This window comes from Pituophis catenifer, unplaced genomic scaffold, assembly GCF_029215685.1.
Source record: "Pituophis catenifer annectens isolate HBS135680 unplaced genomic scaffold, rPitCat1.0.hap2 SCAF_4, whole genome shotgun sequence".
NCBI classification, from domain to species: domain Eukaryota; kingdom Metazoa; phylum Chordata; class Lepidosauria; order Squamata; family Colubridae; genus Pituophis; species Pituophis catenifer.
In genome coordinates, this window is record NW_027256884.1 from 128,002,657 (window position 1) to 128,026,227 (window position 23,571).

At 44.3% G+C, this 23,571-nt stretch overlaps 1 protein-coding gene across 3 annotated transcripts in view; it reads left to right on the forward strand.

Moving 5' to 3' along the window:
• UVRAG (UV radiation resistance associated) overlaps positions 1-23,571 on the forward strand; it is a 94,083-nt gene that overhangs the window by 64,908 nt on the left and 5,604 nt on the right. For 2 of the 3 annotated variants that reach the window (XM_070942989.1, XM_070942990.1), the window contains 2 exons: positions 7,043-7,121; positions 20,037-20,128. In XM_070942989.1, coding sequence (XP_070799090.1) covers positions 7,043-7,121; positions 20,037-20,128 — 171 coding nt within the window. The remainder of the gene's footprint in view (positions 1-7,042; positions 7,122-20,036; positions 20,129-23,571) is intronic. The other variant, XM_070942991.1, reaches the window with a different exon arrangement.

Genomic DNA, 23,571 nt, shown 5'->3' on the forward strand with positions numbered 1-23,571 from the left:
TTGGCTGTGCACCGCCCTGAGTCCTGCGGGAGAAGGGCGGTATAAAAATAAAAATAAATCAATAAATCAATAAATCATCCAGGTCAGGGTTGTCCCAAAGGTGCTTTTTTTTCAGGAGGCGACTGGACTTCCTTGTTTTTTCTTTTGAAGCCCTTTTACTTCTCATCCGAGAAGCTTCTTCAGCTCTGACTGGATGGTGGAGAATGGAAGGATTTATATACCTTGTAGAGAGCTGGACACTTGCATCCTTTTAGAGGGTTGTTGAGGCCACTTGGAGGTTTATCTTTGTCCTCAAAGTCCCCTGAGTAATGCTCCTGGTTCCTGTAGTCTGCAATTTTTCTCTGGAAATCCATTCGTACGCATGTTAGAAGAAAGGAAACTATGAAACTCAGGACTTGGGAGAGGAAATTTGCTATGGACTTGCACCATTGTTATTTTTTCCAGATATTTGAAAAGAAATTATATAAGGGGCTCAGGACGCTATAGTCAAGGCGATGGTTTTCCCAGTTGCAATGTATGGTTGTGAAAGTTGGACCATAAGGAAGGCTGAGAAGGCCAAAGAATGGAGGTCTTTGAACTCTGGTGCTGGAGAAGACTCCTGCAAGTCCCTTGGACTGCAAGGCGATCCAACCAGTCAGTCCTGGAGGAGATCAACACTGACTGCTCTTTAGAGGGCCAGATCCTGAAGAGGAAACTCAAATACTTTGGCCACCTAATGAGAAGGAAGGACTCCCTGGAGAAGAAGTTAATGCTGGGAACGATGGAGGGCCAAAGAATTGAGGCCTTTGAACTCTGGTGCTGGAGAAGACTCCTGCGAGTCCCTTGGACTGCAAGGCCATCCAACCGGTCAGTCCTAGAGGAGATCATCCCTGACTGCTCTTTAGAAGGCCAGATCCTGAAGATGAAACACAAATGCTTTGGCCACCTAATGAGGAGGAAGGACTCACTGGAGAAGAGCCTAATGCTGGGAACAATTGAGGGCAAAAGAAGAAGGGGACGGCAGAGAACGAGGTGCCTCTATGGAGTCACTGAAGCAGTCGGCGTGAGCTTCAATGGACTCCAGAGGATGGTGGAGGACAGGAAGGCCTGGAGAAACATTGTCCATGGAGTTGCGATGTGTCAAACACAACTTCGCGACTAACAACAACAGGACACTGTCCGTACACCTTTCTGCCAGCACAATGACTCCGAGACTAGAATAGGATTAAATCTGGTATGAGGGAAGAGGCTGATGAAAGAATCAAGTTGAAAAAACAAGCTAGGAGAAAGGGCGGGGGGAGGGGAATCCTGATTCATTTTCCTTCCATTAGATCCTCATGGGAAGAAGGGCAGTAGGGCAACGGCTTGAGATGTGGCTGATTGCTCCATTGTAATCATCGATCCTTTTCCTTTCCCGTGATTTTAACCAGAGTTGTAAGGGGTTGAGGAAAGAGTGCCAGAATCCAAGGTCTGCAACATTTTCCCCACCCCCCGTTTAATGTGCAATGCACAAAATTGCACACCCATTACGCTTAATCAAACGATTTAGGTGGAAGAAATGCTGTCAGAAAAAGGATCATTTTCACATTTTGACTTCTCCATAAATCGAAGTTTAAGCCATTCTGTGTTGAGAGAACATGAGCCGGCGAAACATTTTTTTTACTCGAGACTTCTTCGTCCAAGCCTTTTTTTCTTTTTTCTTTTTTTTTTGTGTTTGTGGACTTGTGTCTCCTTTGGGCTTTCCAGGTTCAATTTGAAACACAAGCAAAACGTTTGATTAGAAGAAAATCAGCCTCTCTAGTCTAAAGCACATGGTTTTTTTTAATGTGAGATTAGAAACAGGTGGGAGGTGTTAGAAAACAATTCAGCGTTTTACACTGTAAAAAGAACAGTAGTTTGGATTAAAGGCAGATGTCACCAGGGGTTCTTAACCTTGACTTCTGGACTTCAACTCCCAGAATTCCCCACCAGCCTAGCTAGCTGGGGAATTCTGGGAGTTGAAGTCAAGACTACTTAAAGTTGCTAAGGTTAAGAAACACTGCTACAAACATAGTCACTGGCCTTTTGGCACATATGAAATTGATGCCTTAGAATATAAAGTTTATAAACCACAGAATTTAACAATACTGGTAGTCCTCAACTTACGACCACAATTGAGCCCAACATTTCTGTTAAGCGAGATGGTTGTTCAGTGAGTTTTGCCTCATTTTACGACCTTCCTTGCCACACTTGTTAAGTGAAGCTCTGTAGTTGTTAAGTTAGTAACAGAGTTGTTAATTAGCCTGGCTCCCCATTGACTATGCTTGCCTGAAGATTGCAAAAAGTGATCACATGACTCAGGGACACTGCAACCGTCATAAATATGAGTCAGTGTGCCAAGTGTCCAAATTTTGATCACCCTGACCATGGGAATGCTGCAATAGCCATAAGGGTGAAAAACTGGTCATAAGTCACTTTTTTCAGTGCCGTTGTAACTTTGAACGGTCACTAAATGAACTGTTGTAAGTCGAGGGCTACCTATAAATATGTTTACATTTGAGAACCTGGGATGGCATTTCTGTTTTTAAGCTGAAGAGGATTTTCTTTAAAAAAGAAGAATAGATTGTTTTAGCTTTGTTTTAACAGTTAACCTTTAACTGGCCTGACAAAATACACATTATGGTTTTTTTCAAATTATACAGCGAGCAAGTCAAACTATACCACGGACAAGTCAAGATTGCAATAGCTATGGCACCTAGATTTCTATATACTGCTTCACAGTCCTCTACAGCCCCCTCGTTTTACAGAGTCATCATCTTGCCCTCAACAATCTGGGTCCTCATTTTACCGACCTCGGAAGGATGGAAGGCTGAGTCCACCTTGAGCCGGTCAGGATCGAACTCCTGGCAGTGGGCAGAGTCAGCCTGCAATACTGCATTCTAACCACTGTGCCACCAGAAAGGAGAATGAGAAAGGGAATAAGAGAAGAAGCAAGGAAAGAAGGAAGGGAAGGAAGGAAGGAGGAAGGAAGGAATAGCAATAGCATTTATATACCGCTTCACAGTGCTTTTACTCTCTAAGTGGTTTACAGAGTCAGCCTCTTGCCCCCAACCATCTGGATCCTCATTTTACCGACCTCAAAAGGATGGAAGGCCGAGTCCATCTTGAGCCAGTCAGGATCGAACTGCTGACAGTCAATGCCTTTTCAATCACAGCTTCCTCCTAGTCAGGAAGTTGACTCATAACTACTGGACTTTTTTGGTTTCAAATGTTTCGCTCCTTATCCAAGTAGCTTCTTCAGTCCTTTGGCATAGCATTTTCTTGGACATCATCTTCTCTCTCTTGGAAAGTCAGAGCTGGTTGATCCAAAAGATCTTAGGAGCTGGAATAGTCTGGCTTCTCTTAGCTATGAAAGTTGCATGATGGTTGGTTGGATTGTCGTGTGTTCTTAGTCCTATATATGTGATTTTATAAATTATATGGATTGCTACTTTTTTGTGTTTGTGTTCTTCTGAGGTTACAGAAGTAGAATACAATAGAATAGAATTTTTTATTGGCCAAGTGTGATTGGAGACACAAGGAATTTGTCTTTGGTGCATATGCTCTCAGTGTACATAAAAGAAAAGATACATTCGTCAAGAATCGTAAGGTTCAACACTTAATGATAGTCATAGGGAAACAGTCAATATAAATCTTAAGGATACCAGCCACAAGGTTAGTGTCATACAGTCATAAGTGGGAGGAGATGGGTGGTGGGAACGATGAGAAGATTAATAGTAATGCAGACTTAGTAACTAGTTTGACAGTATTGAGGGAATATATGACATAGCTATCACACTTATATACCGCTTCACAGTGCTTTCCAGCCCCCCTCTAAGCAGTTCACAGAGTCAGCCTATTGCCCCCAACAACCGAAGAGCCTGTAGTACAGTGGACTAAAGCATTGTGATTAACACCAGCTGTCTGCAATTACTGTAAATTCGAATCTCACCAGGCTCAAGGTTGACTCAGCCTTCCATCCTTTCAAAGGTAGGTAAAATGAGGACCCAGATTGTGGAGGCAATAAGCTGACTTTGTATAAATATACAAAAGTATGACGGCTATTGCTTAACGCATTGTAAGCCGCCCTGAGTCTCCGGAGAAGGGCAGCATATAAATTAAAGCAAAACAAAAAAAACCAAAAAACTGGGTCCTCATTTTACCAACCTTGGAAGGACAGAAGGCTGAATGAAGCTCGAGCTGGTCAGGGTCGAACTCCTGGCAGTGGGCAGAGTTTGCCTACAGGGCTGCATTCTCACCATTGTGCCACCACTGAGATGCGCTGAGTAACAGCGTAAGCTGTTAAGCGAAGGGAGAATGGATTTTGGAAGTGTTCGTTTAAGGAGAGGGGTTACAAAATCAAAAAGATGAATAGGTGAAAAGAAACTGTTTGGTTCCAAATGTTATTATTTTTTCCCCGCAGTTATGACTAGGAGGTCTCTCAAGAATGATTGTGGAAGAATCCTTAGCTGATTGCTTAATAGAAAAGCCAAAAAAAAAATAAAAAAAATTGGGCAGAATTTCTTGTATTTTTAAGCTGAGGTCTACTGAGGTGTAATAAATCATCGCTTTTGCCAACAGGGTGTTGTTATCCACAAAATGAGAATATTCTCATATGCATCAAACTGAGGCAGCTTAGTCCTAGTGACTTCACTACATAGTTCTGTAGTGATCTAAGCTTTCACGTGTTCTGTTTCTAATATTTCAGCCTGAGAACCACTTTGGACAAAAATGCATCATTTTTAAGAGGAGACAAGATGTTAGGAAGTCGGTCCAATATTTCAGCTTCTTTTCTGGATAGTTTAGCTGAGATGTTGATAATCGTCCAAGAACTTGATGCTGCATTTTATTGTTCAGGTAGTCCTCAGCGTACGACCACAATTGAGCCCAAAATTTCTGTTGCTAAGTGAGACAGTTGTTAAGTGCATTTTGCTCCGTTATGTGACACGCAGGCAGAGTGGCGCAGTGGCCTGGAGGTGGAGCTCTCGCCTCACCATCAGGAGGCTGTGAGTTCGATCCTAGGTAGAGGCAGATATTTCTCTCTCTGGGCACAATGAGAATATATCTGCTGAACAAAACTCTGCATTGGCGACAGGAAGGGCATCCGGTCAGGAAACATTCAGCTCCATTCAGTTGCCCAACTCCGTAAGGTATTATGGGGTCATTAAAAGAAGATGATATGAGACAGAGCAGCTCTATTTGCAAGAGTGGCGGGCCGGCGTACTTACACACACACACACACACACACACACACACACACACACACACAGCTCCCCTCTCAGCCCCCCTCCCCGTGTCCCCAAGCCACAAAGGTTGGGGACCACTGTTCTATATCCCTAAATCGATGGTGGAACTTTCCTACAGTTATGTCTATTTAAAATGTGTTTTAACCTTTCTGGTCTGTGGACGGCTCGTAGTTACAGATTTGCTAGTTAAGGCTGGCTTGGATATGTAGCCGAATGACTTTATGTTCCTCAGTTTGAGACAACCCATCAAGAGTTTGAAGTATTGTAGAATTGAAATGCTGACTTGGTTACTGTACTTTTATTTATTTATTTGTAAAATTTATTAGCCACCCATCTTACCTCAAGGCAGTCTCTGGGCAGTTAGATAAGTTTATCCATTCTAGACTTAGAATAACTTTATTGTCGAATAGAATAGAATAGAATAGAATAGAATAGAATAGAATAGAATAGAATAGAATAGAATAGAATAGAATAGAATAGAATTCTTTATTGGCCAAGTGTGATTGGACACACAAGGAATTTGTCTATGGTGCATACGCTCTCAGTGTACATAAAAGAAAAGATACATTCATCAAGAATCATAAGGTACAACAATTAATGATAGTCATGGGGTAGAAATAAGCAATCAGGAAAGAATATCGATATAAATCATAAGGATACAAGCAACAAAGTTAGTCATAAGTGGAAAGAGATGGGTGGTGGGAATGATGAGAAGATTAATAGTAGTGCAGACTTAGTAAATAGTTTGACAGTGTTGAGGGAATTATTTGTTTAGCAGAGTGATGCCATTTGGGAAAAAACTGTTCTTGTGTACACTAATCAGCATATATTCAAATGAAATTTTGTTGCATACAGCTCTCAAAGGGCCACCACCCCCAATATACACTACATAAACACGACTAAATAAATAAATACAAAATTATTCATATACCCACATATATTGTATGACACAGAGAAACAACACAGCCTACAATTTATGTATGTATAAAGCATATGGTGTTAATGGCTTTTATTTGAAATAGGTGTTGGCTTAGCCATAAATACAGTGGTACCTCGGTACTTATTGCTAATTGGTTCCGAGAGGCATGATGAATACCAAAAAACAATGAGTACCAAACTATTTTTTCCCGTAAGGAATACTGTAGTGAGTCACAAAGGGACACGGTGGCTCAGTGGCTAAGACACTGAGCTTGTTGATTGAAAGGTTGGCAGTTCAGCGGTTCGAATCCCTAGTGCCGCGTAACGGGGTGAGCTCCCGTTACTTGTCCCAGCTTCTGCCAACCTAGCCGTTCGAAAGCAGGTAAAAAATGCAAGTAGAAAGACAGGGACCACCTTTGGTGGGACGGTCACAGCGTTCCGTGCGCCTTTGGCGTTGAGTCATGCCGGCCACATGACCACGGAGATGTGTCACCGACACTGACAAGTTCTAGCTTGTGTGTTGGGTACCAAACAAATAATGAGTACCGGGACAAAATGTTTGCATCAAAATGCGTTGGGTACCAAATTCGAGGCGTTTCAAAGCCGTTGAATACCAAAGTACCATTGTACATTGTTTAATGACACTAATGCATCCCACAGAGATTCTACCAGTTGTAGTAGACACCGTTTAGCTGGCCAGACTACTCTTAATTGCTACCTGGAAACTCTGCCTACAAATACGAGCAGGCATAAATACATACGTATATAAAGTCATTTATTTTTTCAGGTTTCTGGAAACTGCACCTGCATGTTTCTTTATTGGAAGGGGTGACAGCAAAAATACCTATCATGTATCACACTGTCCTTTCTTTCTGTTTCAGATTTCCGCTCTATCTAAAAGGAGGAGAGAAACTACAGTTTGATTATGGTGTCTTCCTTCTGAACAAAAATATTGCACAGGTATGTTCGTTCTAAGCAAGTGACCCTTCTGAATTGGAAGAGTGGAGGTTGAGAGGGAGGAGGCTGTTACAAGAAGTCCTCGCTTAATGACCATAATTGAGATTGGAATTTCCATTGAGAGGTCCTTGGTGCTCTCTCTGAGCCTGGCGGTTTTCTTGCAGGCGTTTCATTACCCAAGCCATCATCATTGTCAGAGCATTGATGATGTTACCTAGTTGGGTAATGAAATGTCTGCAAAAAGACCACCAGGCTCAGAGAGAGGACCAAGGACCCATAGTCATAGTCCTCCTCCTCCTCCTCCCAAGCACTGATGATGTTACCTAGGTGGGCAATGAAACGTCTGCAAGAAAACCACCATGCTCAGAGAGAGCACCAAGAACCCTACAGTCCTCTTCCTCCTCCTCCTCCTCTCTGCAAATCCCACTCCCTTCTAGCACTGATGATGTTACCTAGTTGGGTAATGCAATGCCTGCAAGAAAAGCACCATGCTCAGAGAGGGCACTAAGGACCCTACAGTCCCCCTCCTCCTCTTCCTCCTCCTCCTCTTTTTTCCCTGGAGGAGGATGAAGTGAAGTATGCCGTATTTTTCCGGGTGTCGCATCACATGTCCGAAATATTCTAACTTTCGTTTTTTTGATGGTTTTGATGATTTCCCTTGGCTTTCCCAGGCGGCTTATCACCTCCTCCTTTCTGATTTTGTCAACAAGGTGATCATTACGGGTCATTAAAGATCTCACCTGACCAGAACTGACTTCCTGCCTGCTTCCCCAGTGATTTTGTGGGGAGCCAGCAGGAAAGATTGCAAATCGCGATCATGTTTGGTTGTTGAGCAGCCAGATCACAATTATCTGACTGCAGGGGCACTTTGGAATCTCAAGTTTGAACGGTCACTAAACAAGTGGTTGTTAAATGAGGACCACCTGTACTTTTCTATCATCACGTAGCTGTGGGATTTCCAAACCAGAAGCATTCTCCATTCATATGTTTGGTCATTTCTTTGCCTATTGTGGCCACATTTGGTGCCAACTTGGGCAGCTAAAGGCCGTACAAAAGTAAGAAGCTGGAGGCTCACTTTAAACTTGATCTTTATTTGAACCAATTATTGGTTTCAGCTAAGTTGCCCTGGATCCAGAGGTGGGTTAGAGCAGGTTCTGACCAGTTCTGGGGAACCGGTAGCGGAAATTTTGAGTAGTTCGGAGAACCGGTAAATACCACCTCTGACTGGCCCCTCCCCCATCTATTCTCTGCCTCCCGAGTCCTAGCTGATTGGGAGGAAATGGGGATTTTGCAGTAACCTTCCCCTGGAGTGGGGTGGGAATGAGGATTTTGCAGTATCCTTCCCCTGCCACGCCCACCAAGCCACTCCCCACAGAACCGGTAATAAAAAAATTTGAAACCCACCACTGCCTGGATCAGAAACGTAAAAAAATATGGACTATCATTAGATAGTTCTACTGGCACCATGAGTTACTTTTAAACGTAATTTAGCAGATTCCCTATATGGATTGCCCCTGCGACTATGTGGGGCAGACAGGGAGAAAGGTAAATCACCAGATTGCGAGAACATGAGCGAATGAGGTGAGGAGGCTTCATATTGCAATGAACAAAGACACGAGTTCAATTTTACAGCTACTATGATTGTTGGCTGAGCAGGGAAAAAATAGCTACAGAAATGATTGAAGCCTGGGAAACCGGCTGGCCCCTTGTCAGTCAGTACGAGTGCTGATTTACCGCCGGCCTACCAGGTACCACACATTCAGAAAGTGTTTTCTTTTTAATAAATTTACAGACATTTCTAACATTCGTGTTTTCACATTGTCATTATGGGGCAGTGGTGAAATGTAAAATTTGTTACTACCCGTTCTGTGGGCGTGGCTTGGTGGGGGATAACTTGGTGGGCGTGGTCACCTTTTTTAAAAAAAAACTTTTAAAAGCATTTTTTCTACAACCTCTTCAGCCAAAGAGGTTGCAGGAAAAAAATGCTTTGAAAAGCCTCTGACGATCCCAGCTGAGCCGCGCGATCATCAGAGGCTTTTTTTTTTTTTTTAACTTTTAAAAGCATTTTTTTTCAGCCGAAGAGGTTGTAGGAAAAACGCTTTTAAAATTTTTTAAAAAAAAGCCTCTGATGATCACGTGGCTCAGCTGGGCATGTGGGGGAGGGGAGCGCAGGGATTTTTGCTACCGGTTCTCTGAACCACCCGCTGCCATCACTACCGGATCGGGCGATCCGGTAGTGTAGATTAATGAGTGTAGAAAACTGGAAATTTCAACAACTGTAGAATCAGGCTGCAGCATAACAAAATTGACAAAAAGTGAAGTGGGGGTCTGAATACTTTCTGAATGCTTTGTACCAGAGGTGGCATTCAGCCGGTTCGGACGCAGAGATCGCAGGTGGGTCCGTCCACCTACTCCAGCGCCATGCCATCCTATTTAGCCACGTTTTTGAGGCCAGGCGCATGCGCGGAAGGCCGGGCGCATACACAAAAAATGCACGCACAAAGCAAGCGTGCACACGCGTGGCAAACCAGTGGTAAAAATAAGCGAAACCCACCGCTGCTCCGTACCCAGGAGCCGGAGAGTTTGGCAGCAAAAGAAACTAACAACTATTGACTTAATATCCAGCCATCAACACACCCTAGTTAACAACTTAAAGCTATTCACAGCCAGAAACCATATAAATCCAACACGTAGATCAGCCCAGCGCACATATTCTGGAGACAGGGAAGAAGATCCCTGAGGGTGAGTTCCAGCACGAGCCCAAAAAGCTGGGAAGATCGGATCCTGCAACATTATCCCGGGACACGTATAATTTCCCTTGGAGGCTTATGAAAGTTACTGGCAATCCTTTTTTACTGGCTGGATTTTCAGTGGCCTGCATCTTTTTAACTTCCAGATTCCTCGGGGGGTGGGGTGGGGGGGGGGGGAGGCTGTGTGGACCGAGATACACCGAGCAGAATGGTTGGGAAATCCAAACGTTTCCTTGGAGGGGAGGAGACCGAATCTCTGTGAGATTTGCAGCCAAGGAACAACACAAAACCGCAACTTGATTTCCTTGGAGAACGTAAGGTGGAATTCTAGGCCGGTCAATAACAGTCCCTGCAGATCACGATGGGCGTTGTTTTGAACGGGGGTAACAGTCTATCAGCGTGCTCCATTTCGGCTAGTTGATAATGGCTTCCATCTGTTTAGTTTTAAAGGACCCCTTTCTCTCTTTCCCCCCCCCCACCCCCAAGAAGTCATAACTAATCACATACAGCAATTCCTGTTATTACTTGGAAACAAAGAGTTGCAAAGGGTTTTTTTAAGGCTAACTTCTACCACAGTGCAAGAAAAAAAAAAACTGCTAAAAACTGGAAACTGGTCGCAATAAAGCCAAACAGCCTATAATGGGAATTTGCAAAAGACCAAAAAATAAATAAATAAATAAAAATGCACGGCTGATAGTACAGATAGTACAGTTCCATTTAGTGACTGTTTGAAGTTACACGGGCGCTGAAGAAAGCGACGTATGACTGTTTTCATCATCCCCGTGTCAACATGATCAAAATTCAGAAGCGCGGCTTCGTATTTATGACGGTCGCAGTGTCCCGAGTTCATGCGATCATGTTTTGCGACCTTCAGATAAGCCAGATTTGCTTAACAACTGTGTTACTAACTCAACGACGCATTTACAGCTATTTGCAGCATCCCACAAACCCGTGGCCGTGTTTTATTATGTTTCTTTTCCTGAAAACTGGCATTTGCTTCTGGTTTTCAGCAAAACCGGCCCATTTCATGACTTGCAGACATAAGTTGAGGACTACTTCTGCTTTCACTGGATGTATTGGAAGAAATCTTTACTAGGGTGTTTTTAAGAGCAGCATTCAGTGCTCTTAAGGACCCATTACAATTAATTCTGCAATCACATCTTGTGCCCGATCATAATAGCTAAGCAAAGTTGATTTTGATAGGACAGTATCTTTATTTTTTTTCTCATCCTAGTACAGATCTTTTTTTTAAATATATATATATATATATATATTGAACTGGTCTCCTGTTGCTTGCCTAGACTGACAGGACCTTCCCTTTCGTTTCATTTCTTTTGTCCCCCAAATCTTGCAAAACCAGAAATAAGAAATATTGTTAGGACGTAGCCCGGATATTTTTTTAAACACTATTAACTAAGAAGCAAAACAAACAGGATATCATAGCAAAAAGAAAAAAAAAGTTTGCAAGATAACAAGCCAGAAGTAGAAGGCAAAGAATTCACTAATGTGGTTTTTTTCCCTCCCTACTTTAAACATGGATAAGAGAACTGTCTAAGTAAGCTGACTGTCAAATGGTGGGAAATTAGGAGGGATGAGTGTTACAGTCGGATGGAGCAGTTGGCCACTGTCTTTCGTTCCATCTGCGATTTGATTTGGTGAGCCAAGGAAGATCTCAGCTGTATTTCCAGCATTGGAAATAGGAGTGCCTGCAGTCAACACCGCTTAAAGAATAAGTAACAGCTGTTTATCTCCATTAAGTGTGTGGGCAGGAAAGTTGGGTGGATAGTTTTCTCCGGGATAGGGGAAAATTCTCCAACAGACCCGGGATTGACGGTAAAAGTAGCATCCCTGCCAAGGAACCCAAGGAAAGAAGAGCTGTCCTTATGTCTTCTCGTGGAAAAAATCAGGGAAACTAAAGACAGATGGAGAAGGCATTGAACTACGAAAGGCAAGACAGTCACACACGTCCCGTGGGCATTTTGTCAACGCAGGCAGTCCTCGACTTACGGCCGTAATTGAGCCCCGATTTAACATTGTTAAGCCGTAAGGCACCCAGTTTTACGACAAATAGAATAGAATAGAATAGAATAGAATAGAATAGAATAGAATAGAATAGAATAGAATAGAATAGAATAGAATAGAATAGAATAGAATAGAATAACAGATTTGGAAGGGACCTTGGAGGTCTTCTGGTCAGGAAGCCCTACATCACTTTAGACAAATGGTTATCAGACATCTTCTTAAAAACTTTCAGTGATGCAGCATTCACAGCTTCTGCAGGCAAATTGTTCCACTGATTAATTGTTCTCATTGTCAGGAAATTCCTCCTTAGTTCTAAGTTGCTTCTCTCCTTGATTAGTTTCCACCCATTGCTTCTTGTCCTGCCTTCAGGTGCTTTGGAGAATAGCTTGACTCCCTCTTGTTTGGGGCAGCCCCTGAGATATCGGAAGACTGCTATTATGTCTTCCCTAGTCCTTCTTTTCATCAAACTAGACATACCCAGTTCCTGCAACTGTTCTTCAAATGTTTTAGCCTCCAGTCCCCTAATCCTCTTTGTTGCTCTTCTCTGCACTCTTTCTAGAGTCTCCACATCTTTTTTACATCGTAGCGACCAAAACTGAATGCAGGATTCCAAGTGTGGCCTTATCAAGGCCTTATAAAGTGGTATTAACACTTCACGTGATCTTGATTCTGTCCCTCTGTTTATGCAGCCTAGAACTGTGTTGGCTTTTTTGCAACTGCTGCACACGGCTGGCTCCTATCTAAATGGTTGTCCACTAGCCACAGTTCTTGCCACAGTTGTTCAGCGAATCACTTAACACAGTTGTTAAGTGAATCCGGCTTCCCTATTGACTTCACTTATCAGAAGGTTACAAAAGGAGACCACGTAACTCCGGGGACACTGCGACCGTCATAAATGTGAGTCAGTTGCCAAGTGGCTGGATTTTGATCACATGACCATGGGGGGATGCTGCAACGGTCATAAGTCCGAAAAAACGGTCATAAGTCACTTTTTTCAATGTCGCTGTAACTTCGGACGGTCACTAAATGAATGTTGTAAGTCGAGCACTCTCTGTAAAATGCCAATTAGGAAACACTGGATAATCCTATGAGATTAAAAGATGGACAGCGAAGAGCAATAGGGAATTTTATAATCGAGGGATGGGGGGTTGGGAAATTAATCCTGGTTTATTCTCTTGTCCCGGTTTTGCTTTCTGTTGAATTCTAGCAAAATGCATGGAGGGTATTTGTTCTATCGAAGGGAGAATTCTCTTGCCTTATATCGGATTACTTGTTCATCCACTCAATTTCAGTTCAGGAATTGACTGTATATCAGATTAGTACTTAAACCAGCTTCGTTCCAGTTTGCAATTTGTTGACATCTATATTTTAATACCAGATCTGAAGTTTGGACTGCAAGATCTTTGGGGCGGAGGGGAAACCGTTTTTGTTTTCAGTGTAAGATTAAACCTTTTACCGTTCATGGAAACATAACTTGTTTTAATTCCAGATTTTCTTGGCCTTGTGAACCTTTAACTGTTTTGCGGGGTGGGGGGGATCCTTGATGTAGTTTTTAGATTAATGAGCGAGTTCCCTTCAAGTGAGATCATATAAAGACAACACGCTCTTGCGCTGAAATCTGATAAACATTGCTTAACGGTATTGAAAAGTTTATGTAAATATAAAAGCATAAAGTTTGAGGAAGTTTCCGGTTGTAATATAAGACTGGTCTAGCTGTAAAGAATTAAAACACAGGTTAGTGTGTTTTGAGTTTGAAACATCTAAAGGCCTCACAGCCTTCTAAGTTGCCCTTTTAACACAAATCATATCCAATAATTTGTTGTGAATTAGAGAGCTATAATGAGTCTACAGTTAAAAGTTTATCTTACTTCCCTCATCATTTTTCTCTCTATTATTAGAAGATCAGAATATTGCATACGAGAGAACAGAATAGAATAACAGAGTTGGAAGGGACCTCAGAGGTCACGTAGTCCAACCCCCTGCTCAAGAGGAGACCCTATATCAGGGATGGCGAACCTTTTCGGTACCAAGTGCCCAAACTGGCACGCGTGTGCATGCACATGCATGTGTGCGCTGGAAACACGAAAATCAGCTGATCGGTATGCATGCACATGCCTGGTTTTTGGCCAGTTTTTGGGGCCTTTTCAGGCCATTTTTCTGGTGCCGGAAACCAGAAGAGCAGCTGACGGGTGTGCCCACAGAGGGGGCTTTGCAGGCCACCTCTGGCACGCATGCCGTTGGTTCGCCATCACGGCCCTATATCATTCCGGACGAATGTCTGTCCAGTCTCTTCCTAAAGATTTCCAGTGTTGAAGCACCCACAACTTCTGGAGGCAAGCAGCTCCACTGATTAATTGTTCTCATTGTCAGGAAATTTCTCCTTAGCTCAAAGTTCTTAGTCGGATGAGGAGAGCACGTCTTCCTCCTTCTGTCCTGGCCACTTTTTACAGAGGCACGATTGAGAGCGTTTTAACAAACTGCATTCCTCTTTGGTTTGGTGGCTGCAATGCCTCAGATAGAAAGTCCCTACAGAGAGTGGTGAGGACAGCGGAGATTATAGGAAGCTTGCTTCCCGTTATTCAGAATACTGCTGATTAATTGTCCTCAATGTCAGGAAATCTCTCCTTAGTTCTAAGTTGCTTCTCTTCTTGATGAGTTTCCACACACTGCTTCTTGTCCTACCCTCAGGTGCTTTGGAGAATAAGTTGACCTCCTCCTCTTCGTGGTAGCCCCTCAGATATTGGAAGACTGCTATCATGTCACCCCTTAGTCCTTCTTTTCACTAGACTAGACTCAATTCTTACAATCCTAATCATCTTTGTTGCTCTTCTCTGGACCCTTTCCAGAGTCTCAACATTTTTTATATAATGTAGTGACCAAAACTGGATACAATATTCCATGTGTGGTCTTACCAAAAGCGCTACTAACTTTTGAATTGATGCTTGAACTCTCTTCATTCAATTTTTTTTGACCGAATTAAAATCTGAAAAGCTGAACTTTCACGAAGAAATGTATTGCATGGGCAATGCCCATATGTGATGGCTGTTGTTTTTTTAAAGTAAAATTTGAAAAGGCATTAAGGTATAATGCGAATTGTGTTTTGTTTCTATTTATCTTAGCTTGCTCAATAGACACATTCTCAGAAATGATTTACTTTCTCTTCTTCTGTTTTCACTTCCTGGTCTAGCCTGCAGTTTAAAATCTTAACAGACCTGATAACTGCTTGGCTGTTTTGAGATCAGCCAAGCTTGAAGGGACCTCATTACTTAATGTTTAGCAAATGAGTTCTTGAAATAGAATTTCCTTTAGCTGTTTGAATGACCGGCTGTTAAGAAATTTGAGAGAATTTTTCCTGCTGGAGATAAATTTAGTTTTTTTGGTGGTTTGCCCACAGCATGGAGAGATGGAGTTATTGCGCTGTTGGATTCTTGTGCCTTGCTCTCGGTCTAATTTTCCTGAGCCTTTGAAAGAGTACTAGTGCTCGACTTGCAACCACTCATTTAGTGACCAAACTTACAGCAGCACTGAAAAAAAGTGACCGTTTTACGACCGTTTTCACAGGACAGTTGCAACAGCCCTGCGATCAAAATTCAGATACTTGGGCAACGGGGGTTCATGGTTATGACAGTTGTTGCGTCCCCACGTCACGTGATCCGTTTTGCAACCTTCTGGCAAGCAAAGTCAACGGGGAAGCCAGATTCACTTAACAACCCTGTGGCTGACTTAACAACTGCAGTGGCTCACTTAACAACGGTGGCAAGAAGAGTTGCAAAATGGAGCAAAACTCACACAACAACGGTCTTGCTTAGCAATAGCAATAGCACTTAGACTTATATACCGCTTCACAGTGCTTTCCAGCCCTCTCTAAGCGGTTTACAGAGTCAGCCTCTTGCCTCCCCCAAATCTGGGTTCTCATTTTACTGACCTCAGAAGGATGGAAGGCTGAGTCAACCTTGAGCCAGTCAGGATCGAACTCCTGGCAGTGGGCAGAGTTAGCCTGCAATATTGCATTCTAACCACTGTACGACCACGGGTCCGTCCTTCCTTCCTTCCTTCCTTCCTTCCTTCCTTCCTTCCTTCCTTCCTTCCTTCCTTCCTCCCTCCCTCCCTCCCTCCCTCCCTCCCTTCCCAATAGCACTTAGACATATATTCCTCCACAATGCTTTACGGTTCTCCCTAAGAGGTTTACAGAGTCAGCCTCTTGCCCCCAACAATCTGGGTCCTCATTTTACCCACCTTGGAGGGATGGAAGGCTGAGTCAACTCTGAGCCGGTCAGGATCAAACCCACCCTTCTTTCCTTCCTTCCTTCCTTCCTTCCTTCCTTCCTTCCTTCCTTCCTTCCTTCCTTCCTTCCTTCCCTCCCTCCCTCCCTCCCTCCCTCCCTCCCTTCCTTCCCAATAGCACTTAGACATATATCCCTCCACAATGCTTTACGGTTTCCCTAAGAGGTTTACAGAGTCAGCCTCTTGCCCTCAACAATCTGGGTTCTCATTTTACCGACCTCGGAAGGACAGAAGGCCGAGTCAACCTTGAGCCCGGTGAGATTCGAACTGCCAAATTGCAGGCAGTCAGCAGAAGTAGCCTGCACTACTGCACTCTAACCACTGCGCCACCCCGGCTCGGTGCTTAGAATGGAAAATTGTGGGCCCTATTTGTGGTTGTAAGTCGAGGACTACCTGTATAGCAGGGGTGGGTAACCATGGCAACTTGAAGACCTGTGGACTTCAACTCCCAGAATTCCTGAGCCAGCATGAAGGCCAGAGGTCGTAAAATTACCATAGTGTACAGATGGGTATGCATGAGTTTATGGCTTGCTGCTTGTGGGGGTGAGTGATCTTTCATTTTTGATCAGTGTGCCGTCGATATACAGTGTACTGGAGGGTTCTAGATCAGTGACCCCCAACCTTTTGGGCACCAGGGTCTAATTCTGTGGAGGGAGATTTTTCCACGGATCAGAGGGGGCCATGGTTTCCCGTACTGCCTACATCCCGTGGATGGGGCTTCGCTTGTTTGTGTTACCCGGTTTCTGGCATGCCGTGGTGAAGTGTTGGTCCCGGATCAGGGGTTGGGAACCCCCTGTTCTTGACAATCTAGCACAGGGGTGTCAAACTCAAGGCCTGCGGGCCGTATCCGGCCCGTGGGGCCGCCCTGAAAACAGCAAAGGACCGGCCACCAATGCCTCTGCCAGTGAAAATGGAGCCCGGGAGGATTACGTGCAGCCACGCCGGGCTCCGTTTTCACCAAACTAAAAGCGAAACAAAAGGAGAAATGTGTCCCCTTTTGCATTTGAGCATCCAAGAAGGGACAGGAAAAGAGAAAGGGAAAGAGGAAAGACGAAGAAAAAGAAAAAGAAGGAAGGAGGAAGAAAGGAGAATGAAGAAGAAAGGAAAATGGGAAGGAAAGTAGGAAGGAGGGAAGGACCCCCCCCCCAGCCACGTCCAACACGACTGACGTAGAGCTGCCCCCCCCACACCCCGAGGTTAAACACAACCTCATGTGCCCCTCAAATCGAGTTTGACACCCCTGATCTAGTGTAACTGCTCCTTTAGCCTGCAGATCTGAAGGGCCGAGTTGATGTAGAAGGGAAATTGAGCGTGAATTCAGCTCTAAGTGTGAACACTCTTGCTCCTTTATGTGATACGCCTGGTTTATCTGCAGGAGTCAAACTTTGGAATTAACTATAATTGTTTCGAACTTCTCGGAGCATATAAGTGACACTGAAAATAGCAGGAAAAGGGGAACGAGAGAACTGTAGGATAAAGGGGGGGGGGGGAAATAGCATTAACTTCCAACTCTTCAGTGCAGTAGAACGAACATAGTAAGTTAGCAGCCTCAGCTTTTTACTCTACACCCTCAGTGTATATACCCTGTTTCCCCCAAAATAAGACATCCCCTGACAGGGTGGATTTGATTTAAATCGAGTCGATTTAAATCATGATTTAAATCACTAGTAAAAAGACTTGATTTAAATCATAATTTTTAAAGAGCAACTGTCATTTCTGCTACTCCTTTGACCCACCGTTGACTCACCGATAGTCCCAGTGTTGCAGAATATACAACCTCCTGCTACATAACTCAGCTCCATTTCATGCTGAATAAACTAAATCATTTATGTATCTTAAATAGAAAACTATCTTACGATAGATTTTTACCCCCAAAGTTTTTTATTAAAATAAATTTGATAAAAATCAAAAAAATCCGATTTAAATCAAAAAAATCCGATTTAAATAAAAAAAAATCTGATTTTTTTTTTATTTTTTAAAAAAAAATCATTGATTTTTATCCACCCTGTCCCCTGATAAGAAACCCAATCGGGCTTTTGAACGCATGGCGATAAAGGCTTATTTCAGGGTTCAAAAAAATATAAGACAGGGTTTTATTTTCGGGGAAACACGGTAGTAGTCCTTTCTAAAAAAAAAAAATCCCTCTGATTAGTAATTCCTAAAATCAGAGTGTCATTTTTTTCTCTACCTCAAGCACAAAATCTAGAAGCAGTTTCCAGATGGATACGAAGTTGGGTGTGTATTCTTCTCTCTTCAATTAAAACAATTCGGCCACCTCTGCTCGTTCCATCCATTTCTCTTTTGAACATCTTTCTTATATTAAGAATCTCCCGAGTATCTCTGGATAGTACAAAACGTCTCCAAAACAGATTAAAGGGCTTTCATTTTGCTTCTACAGTATTTCCACTTACAGAATTACAGAATTGGAAGGGACCTTGTAGATCCGTGATGGGGAACCTGTGGTATGTGTGCCACAGGTGGCATGCGGAGCCATATCGGTGGGCACGCGAGCGTTGCCCTAGCTCAGCTCCAGCGCGCATGCGTGCACCAGCCAACTCATTTTTGGGCCTTCCAGGCCCACTGGAAGTCAGGAAACATGCTGTTTCTGACCTCTGAGGGGGTGGTGAAGGCCCGTTTTTTCCTCTCCCCAGGCTCCAGAGGCTTTCTAGAGCCTGGGGAGGGCTAAAACAGCCTCCCCCACTCTGGAGGCCAGAAACGGCCTGTTTGCCAACTTCCTTTGGGACTGGAAGGCTGTTTTTTTTGCCCTTCTCAGGCTCCAATAAAGCCTCTGGCGCCTGGGGAGGGCAAAAAACCAGGCCTATTGGGCCCACCGTGCCATCGCCTGCCAAAAGCGGGGGGCAAAAAAACGACGGCAAAAAGGTTAGCCATCATTGTTGTAGATCATCAATCCAACCCCTCCCCCAAGCAGGAGACCCTACACCAGAGGTGTCAAATTCGATTTTATTGAGGGCCGCATCAGGGTTGTGTTTGACCTTGGGGGGGGCGTGGCCAGCGGGGCGTGGCCAGCTCGAAGTCACTCGTGTCGGGGGCACCTATGGCGGCCCGAGCACTCTGCCAGTGAAAACGGGCTCCCGAGCTCCGTTTTCGGCTGCGACGGCCTGCTGTAACCCTCTGCCAGCGAAAACGGAGCTCAGGGGGGGCCTCACATGGCCCTCCCAAGCTCCATTTTCACTGGCAGAGGCACTGCGGGGCAGTCCTTCGCTGTTTCCAGGGTGGCCCCGCGGGCCAGATCTAAGCGCCCCGCGGCCCGGATCCAGCCCCCGGGGCCGTGAGTTTGACACCCCTGCCCTACACCGTTTCTGACCGATGGCAGTCTAGTCTCTTCCACTGAGTGTCCCCCCCCCCTACGTGCGCTCACATAGGCGAATCAGTGGGGTTTCCCCTCAGAGGTGGTTATTCAGCAGGTTCTGACCAGTTCTGGAGAACCGGTAGCGGAAATTTTGAGTAGTCCGGAGAAACGGTAAATACCACCTCTGTCTGGCCCCGCCCCCACCTATTCTCTGCCTCCCGAGTCCCAGCTGATCGGGAAGGAAATGGGGATTTTGCAGTATCCTTCCCCCTGGAGTGGAGTGGGAATGGTGATTTCACAGTATCCTTCCCCTGCCACGCCCACCAAGCCATGCCACGCCCACAGAACCGGTAGTCAAAAAAAAAAAAAAAACAATTGAATCCCACCACTCTTTCCCTTCCTTCTAAAATGTCCGCAAAAATCCTTTCCTGGAATTTCCTCCGAGCTTCTTAAAAATCCTCCAGTTTGCAGCACAACTCGCTTCCCCCCCGAGCTCCTCCGGAAGCCCCTCTTAGCTGCTGCCTTCTAAACCTCTCTGTTCTCTTTCCATAGCTTAGATACCAGCATGGGCTGGGGACTCCAGATTTAAGGCAGACCCTTCCCAACCTGAAAAACTTCCTGGAGCACGGCCTCATGGTTAGATGGTGAGTAGTTCTTGCTTCGCTTTGCACGACGGCGCGGGCAATCTTTTGACTTACGACCATCCATCTGGAGCAAAAGTGACTTACAACGGGTCCTTGGGCTTAAACCCTGTTGTAGCAGCAGCCCCCCTTTTGATCACACGATCAAAATTCGGACCCTCATGTATCTATGACAGTCACAACATCCGGTGATCAACCATTTAAGACCTTCCTAGCCGGCTTCTGACCAGCAAAGTCAGTGGCAGGAAGCCAGATTCGTTTAACGACCGCATGACTCGCGTTGACAACCGCAGGGATTTACTTTAACTTTTAAAATTGTCAAATGAAGCACCACTTACTTAACAACTGTCTTGCTTTGTGGCCGTAAGTCGAGGACTACTTGCACAGATAGTCCTCGACTTAACGACAGTTCATTTAGTGACCGTTCCAAGTTACCGCGGCACTGGAAAAAAAAGTGACTTAGGACCTTTTCTCACAGTTACCACTTTTGTAGCACCCCCCCATGGTCACATGATCAAAATTAAGACGCTTGGCAATCGGTTCATACTTACGACCGTTGGCTGTGTCCCTAGGTCACGTGACACACCCCCCCCTCCCTTTGCAACCTTCGGACAAGCGAAGTCAATGGGGAAGCCAGATTCACTTAACAACCGGGTTACTGGCTTATCCATTGCTGTGATTTACTTAACAACCGGGTTACTGACTTATCCATTGCAGTGATTCACTTAACAACCGGGTTACTGACTTATCCATTGCAGTGATTCACTTAACAACCAGGTTACTGGCTTATCCATTGCAGTGATTCACTTAATAACCGGGTTACTGGCTTATCCATTGCTGTGATCCACTTAACAACCGGGTTACTGACTTATCCATTGCAGTGATTCACTTAACAACTAGGTTACTGACTTATTCATTGCAGTGATTCACTTAATAACCGGGTTACTGGCTTATCCATTGCTGTGATTCACTTAACAACCGGGTTACTGACTTATCCATTGCAGTGATTCACTTAACAACCGGGTTACTGACTTATCCATTGCAGTGATTCACTTAACAACCGGGTTACTGACTTATCCATTGCAGTGATTCACTTAACGACTGGCAAGGAAGGTCGTAAAACAGGGGAAAATTCAGTTAAACAAATGTTTCACTTTTACAATATAAATCTTGGGCTCCATTGTGGTCGTAAGTCGAGGACTTCCTGTAATAGATAAAATAGCCCAAAGATTAAACTTTTTTCCCAGAAAACACAGGATATGGGGAAACCTGCAATTCCGTCTGCGTCTTTCTTACCGAAGATGCTCTTGTTGCCCAGCTCACTAGGATTATTAAAGCTGATTTTGCTGTGGTCCAGGAATGGCTTTCGTTGAGACAGTTTTTTAACCAAGTAAAAATACTCCCGACTAGCTTTAAATTCACTGTAACCCAGAGAAAAAGAGGCCCTTTTTTTAAAAAAAAAAATGTGAAACTTTCACTTGGAGGCAGATATATGGCTACATTATTAATTAAGGCCAGCGAAAAACAGAAAATGTGTTTTTCTTTGAAACCCCCCAAAACAATCACATTCCAGATCAGCCACGGATTAGGAAAACCGTAGTAGGTATGTTCGCTATTCTGGATTTGGGCCAATAGAAAACCCATTGGGATCCTGGAGTGATTTTACTCCGTAAGTAGAACAAGGTTGATACGTGTTTACTCCCCTCTCTCCGCTTCTCCTTCGGCACCCACTGACCTGCCCACTCCCCATCTCTCCCCCCCCCGGTCTCTCCCTCCCTCAATTCCGCAGCCTCCCCATGGCTGTTGCCAATATGCTTGGCCTTTTCTTATTCTCTGCTTTAAAGGACCGTGTTTTATTCCCTATGCAGACCAAATGTTTCATCTGGGTACAAACACAGTAGTGGCCCAAATTGTGGAAACCTTTTGGGGAAAGTGCATTTTTGAGGTTTGATGGCTAATAACACCAGAATTCTATTCTGTTCTGTTCTGTTCTATTCTATTCTATTCTATTCTATTCTATTCTATTCTATTCTATTCTATTCTATTCTATTCTATTCTATTCTATTCTATTCTATTCCTATTATTTCTTTCATTCTATTCTATTCTATTCTATTCTATTCTATTCTATTCTATTCCTATTATTCTATTCTATTCTATTCTATTCTATTCTATTCTATTCTATTCTATTCTATTCTATTCTATTCTATTCTATTCTATTCTAATTTTTGGAGTTTCAAGATAATCCTATTCCACTGCTGGAATGGCCTGGGAATAGCCCAGACCTTAACTCAATGGAAAATCTATGGAGCCAACTAAACAATTTTTTTAGTCAGAAGCAACCCAGCAATAAAACTCAGTTAATAGAAGCCATCATTCAATCTTGGTTTCACATGATAACATCTGCAGAACTAAAAGACTTGATTCACTCTGTGGGAAGACGTTGTATACCTCGTTTTTTCTTTGGTGATAATTGTTGTATATCTCGTTTTTTCTCCATGTTTCACTTTTCTTCTTTATACTGTAACTGCTATTACCGGCGTCGGGTGCTCCTGTGGAGGCCCGAGCGCTCTGCCAGCAAAAACGAGCTCCTGTTCTGACCTAGGCTTCCTGATATAGTAAAAAGCACACAGGGGACAATTAGTCCCCCAAACCCTTTTTCTTATTTTAATGGCTGTGAATTCCTTTCATTCACAGCACGTGCTGAATCAGTAAGAGTTTATAAATAGTCCAACGGAAGTCTGCCACAGTCCTTCGGATAAGGCTGGTAAACACCCACCTTTATCCTCTTTGACACGCTGCCAAAGGCCCAATTGGCAATTATCTTGGCAAGGCCGCACGGAAACACAGAATCCAAAAACGGAGCTTCAAACCGACACCATCCACAATGTTGCTTCCTGCAAAGGCCCATGTGACTTTGTTCTTCCTTTATGTCTTATGGGAGAGACCAATCATCTCCAAGCCTTACTCCCGAGTTGTCCCTTTTGTTTTAACTGTTCTTGCCTTCTGGCAGCTCTGCGCATGCGCGCACTAGGAACAGGCTCCTCTTGTTCCTCTGCCTCTCTGATGTCCGACCCTGGAGGCTTCGGAGTCTGCACATCACTCCCAGATGGCCCTGGCCCCATCTCTGCCTCCGACGCAGAGCCCTCATCCGAGCCTCCCCCAGACTCCAGGACTGGCCCATGTTTCTCCCCAGATTCCTTATTGTCTGACTCTGCTGCTAGCTCTGCAGGCTGCTGGCGGACCACAACAGCTCCCAAGCTCTGTTTTCAGCTGCGACGGCCTCCTGCATCCCTCTGCCAGTGAAAACGGAGCTCCCTTTTTTCTGGCAGAGGCACCGCGGGCCGGTCCTTCGTTGTTTCCGGGCCAGATCCGGGCCCCGGGCCTTGAGTTTGACACCTCTGCTCTTATTCAAAGGCAGAACATGTCCATATCTGGCCAACTCAAAT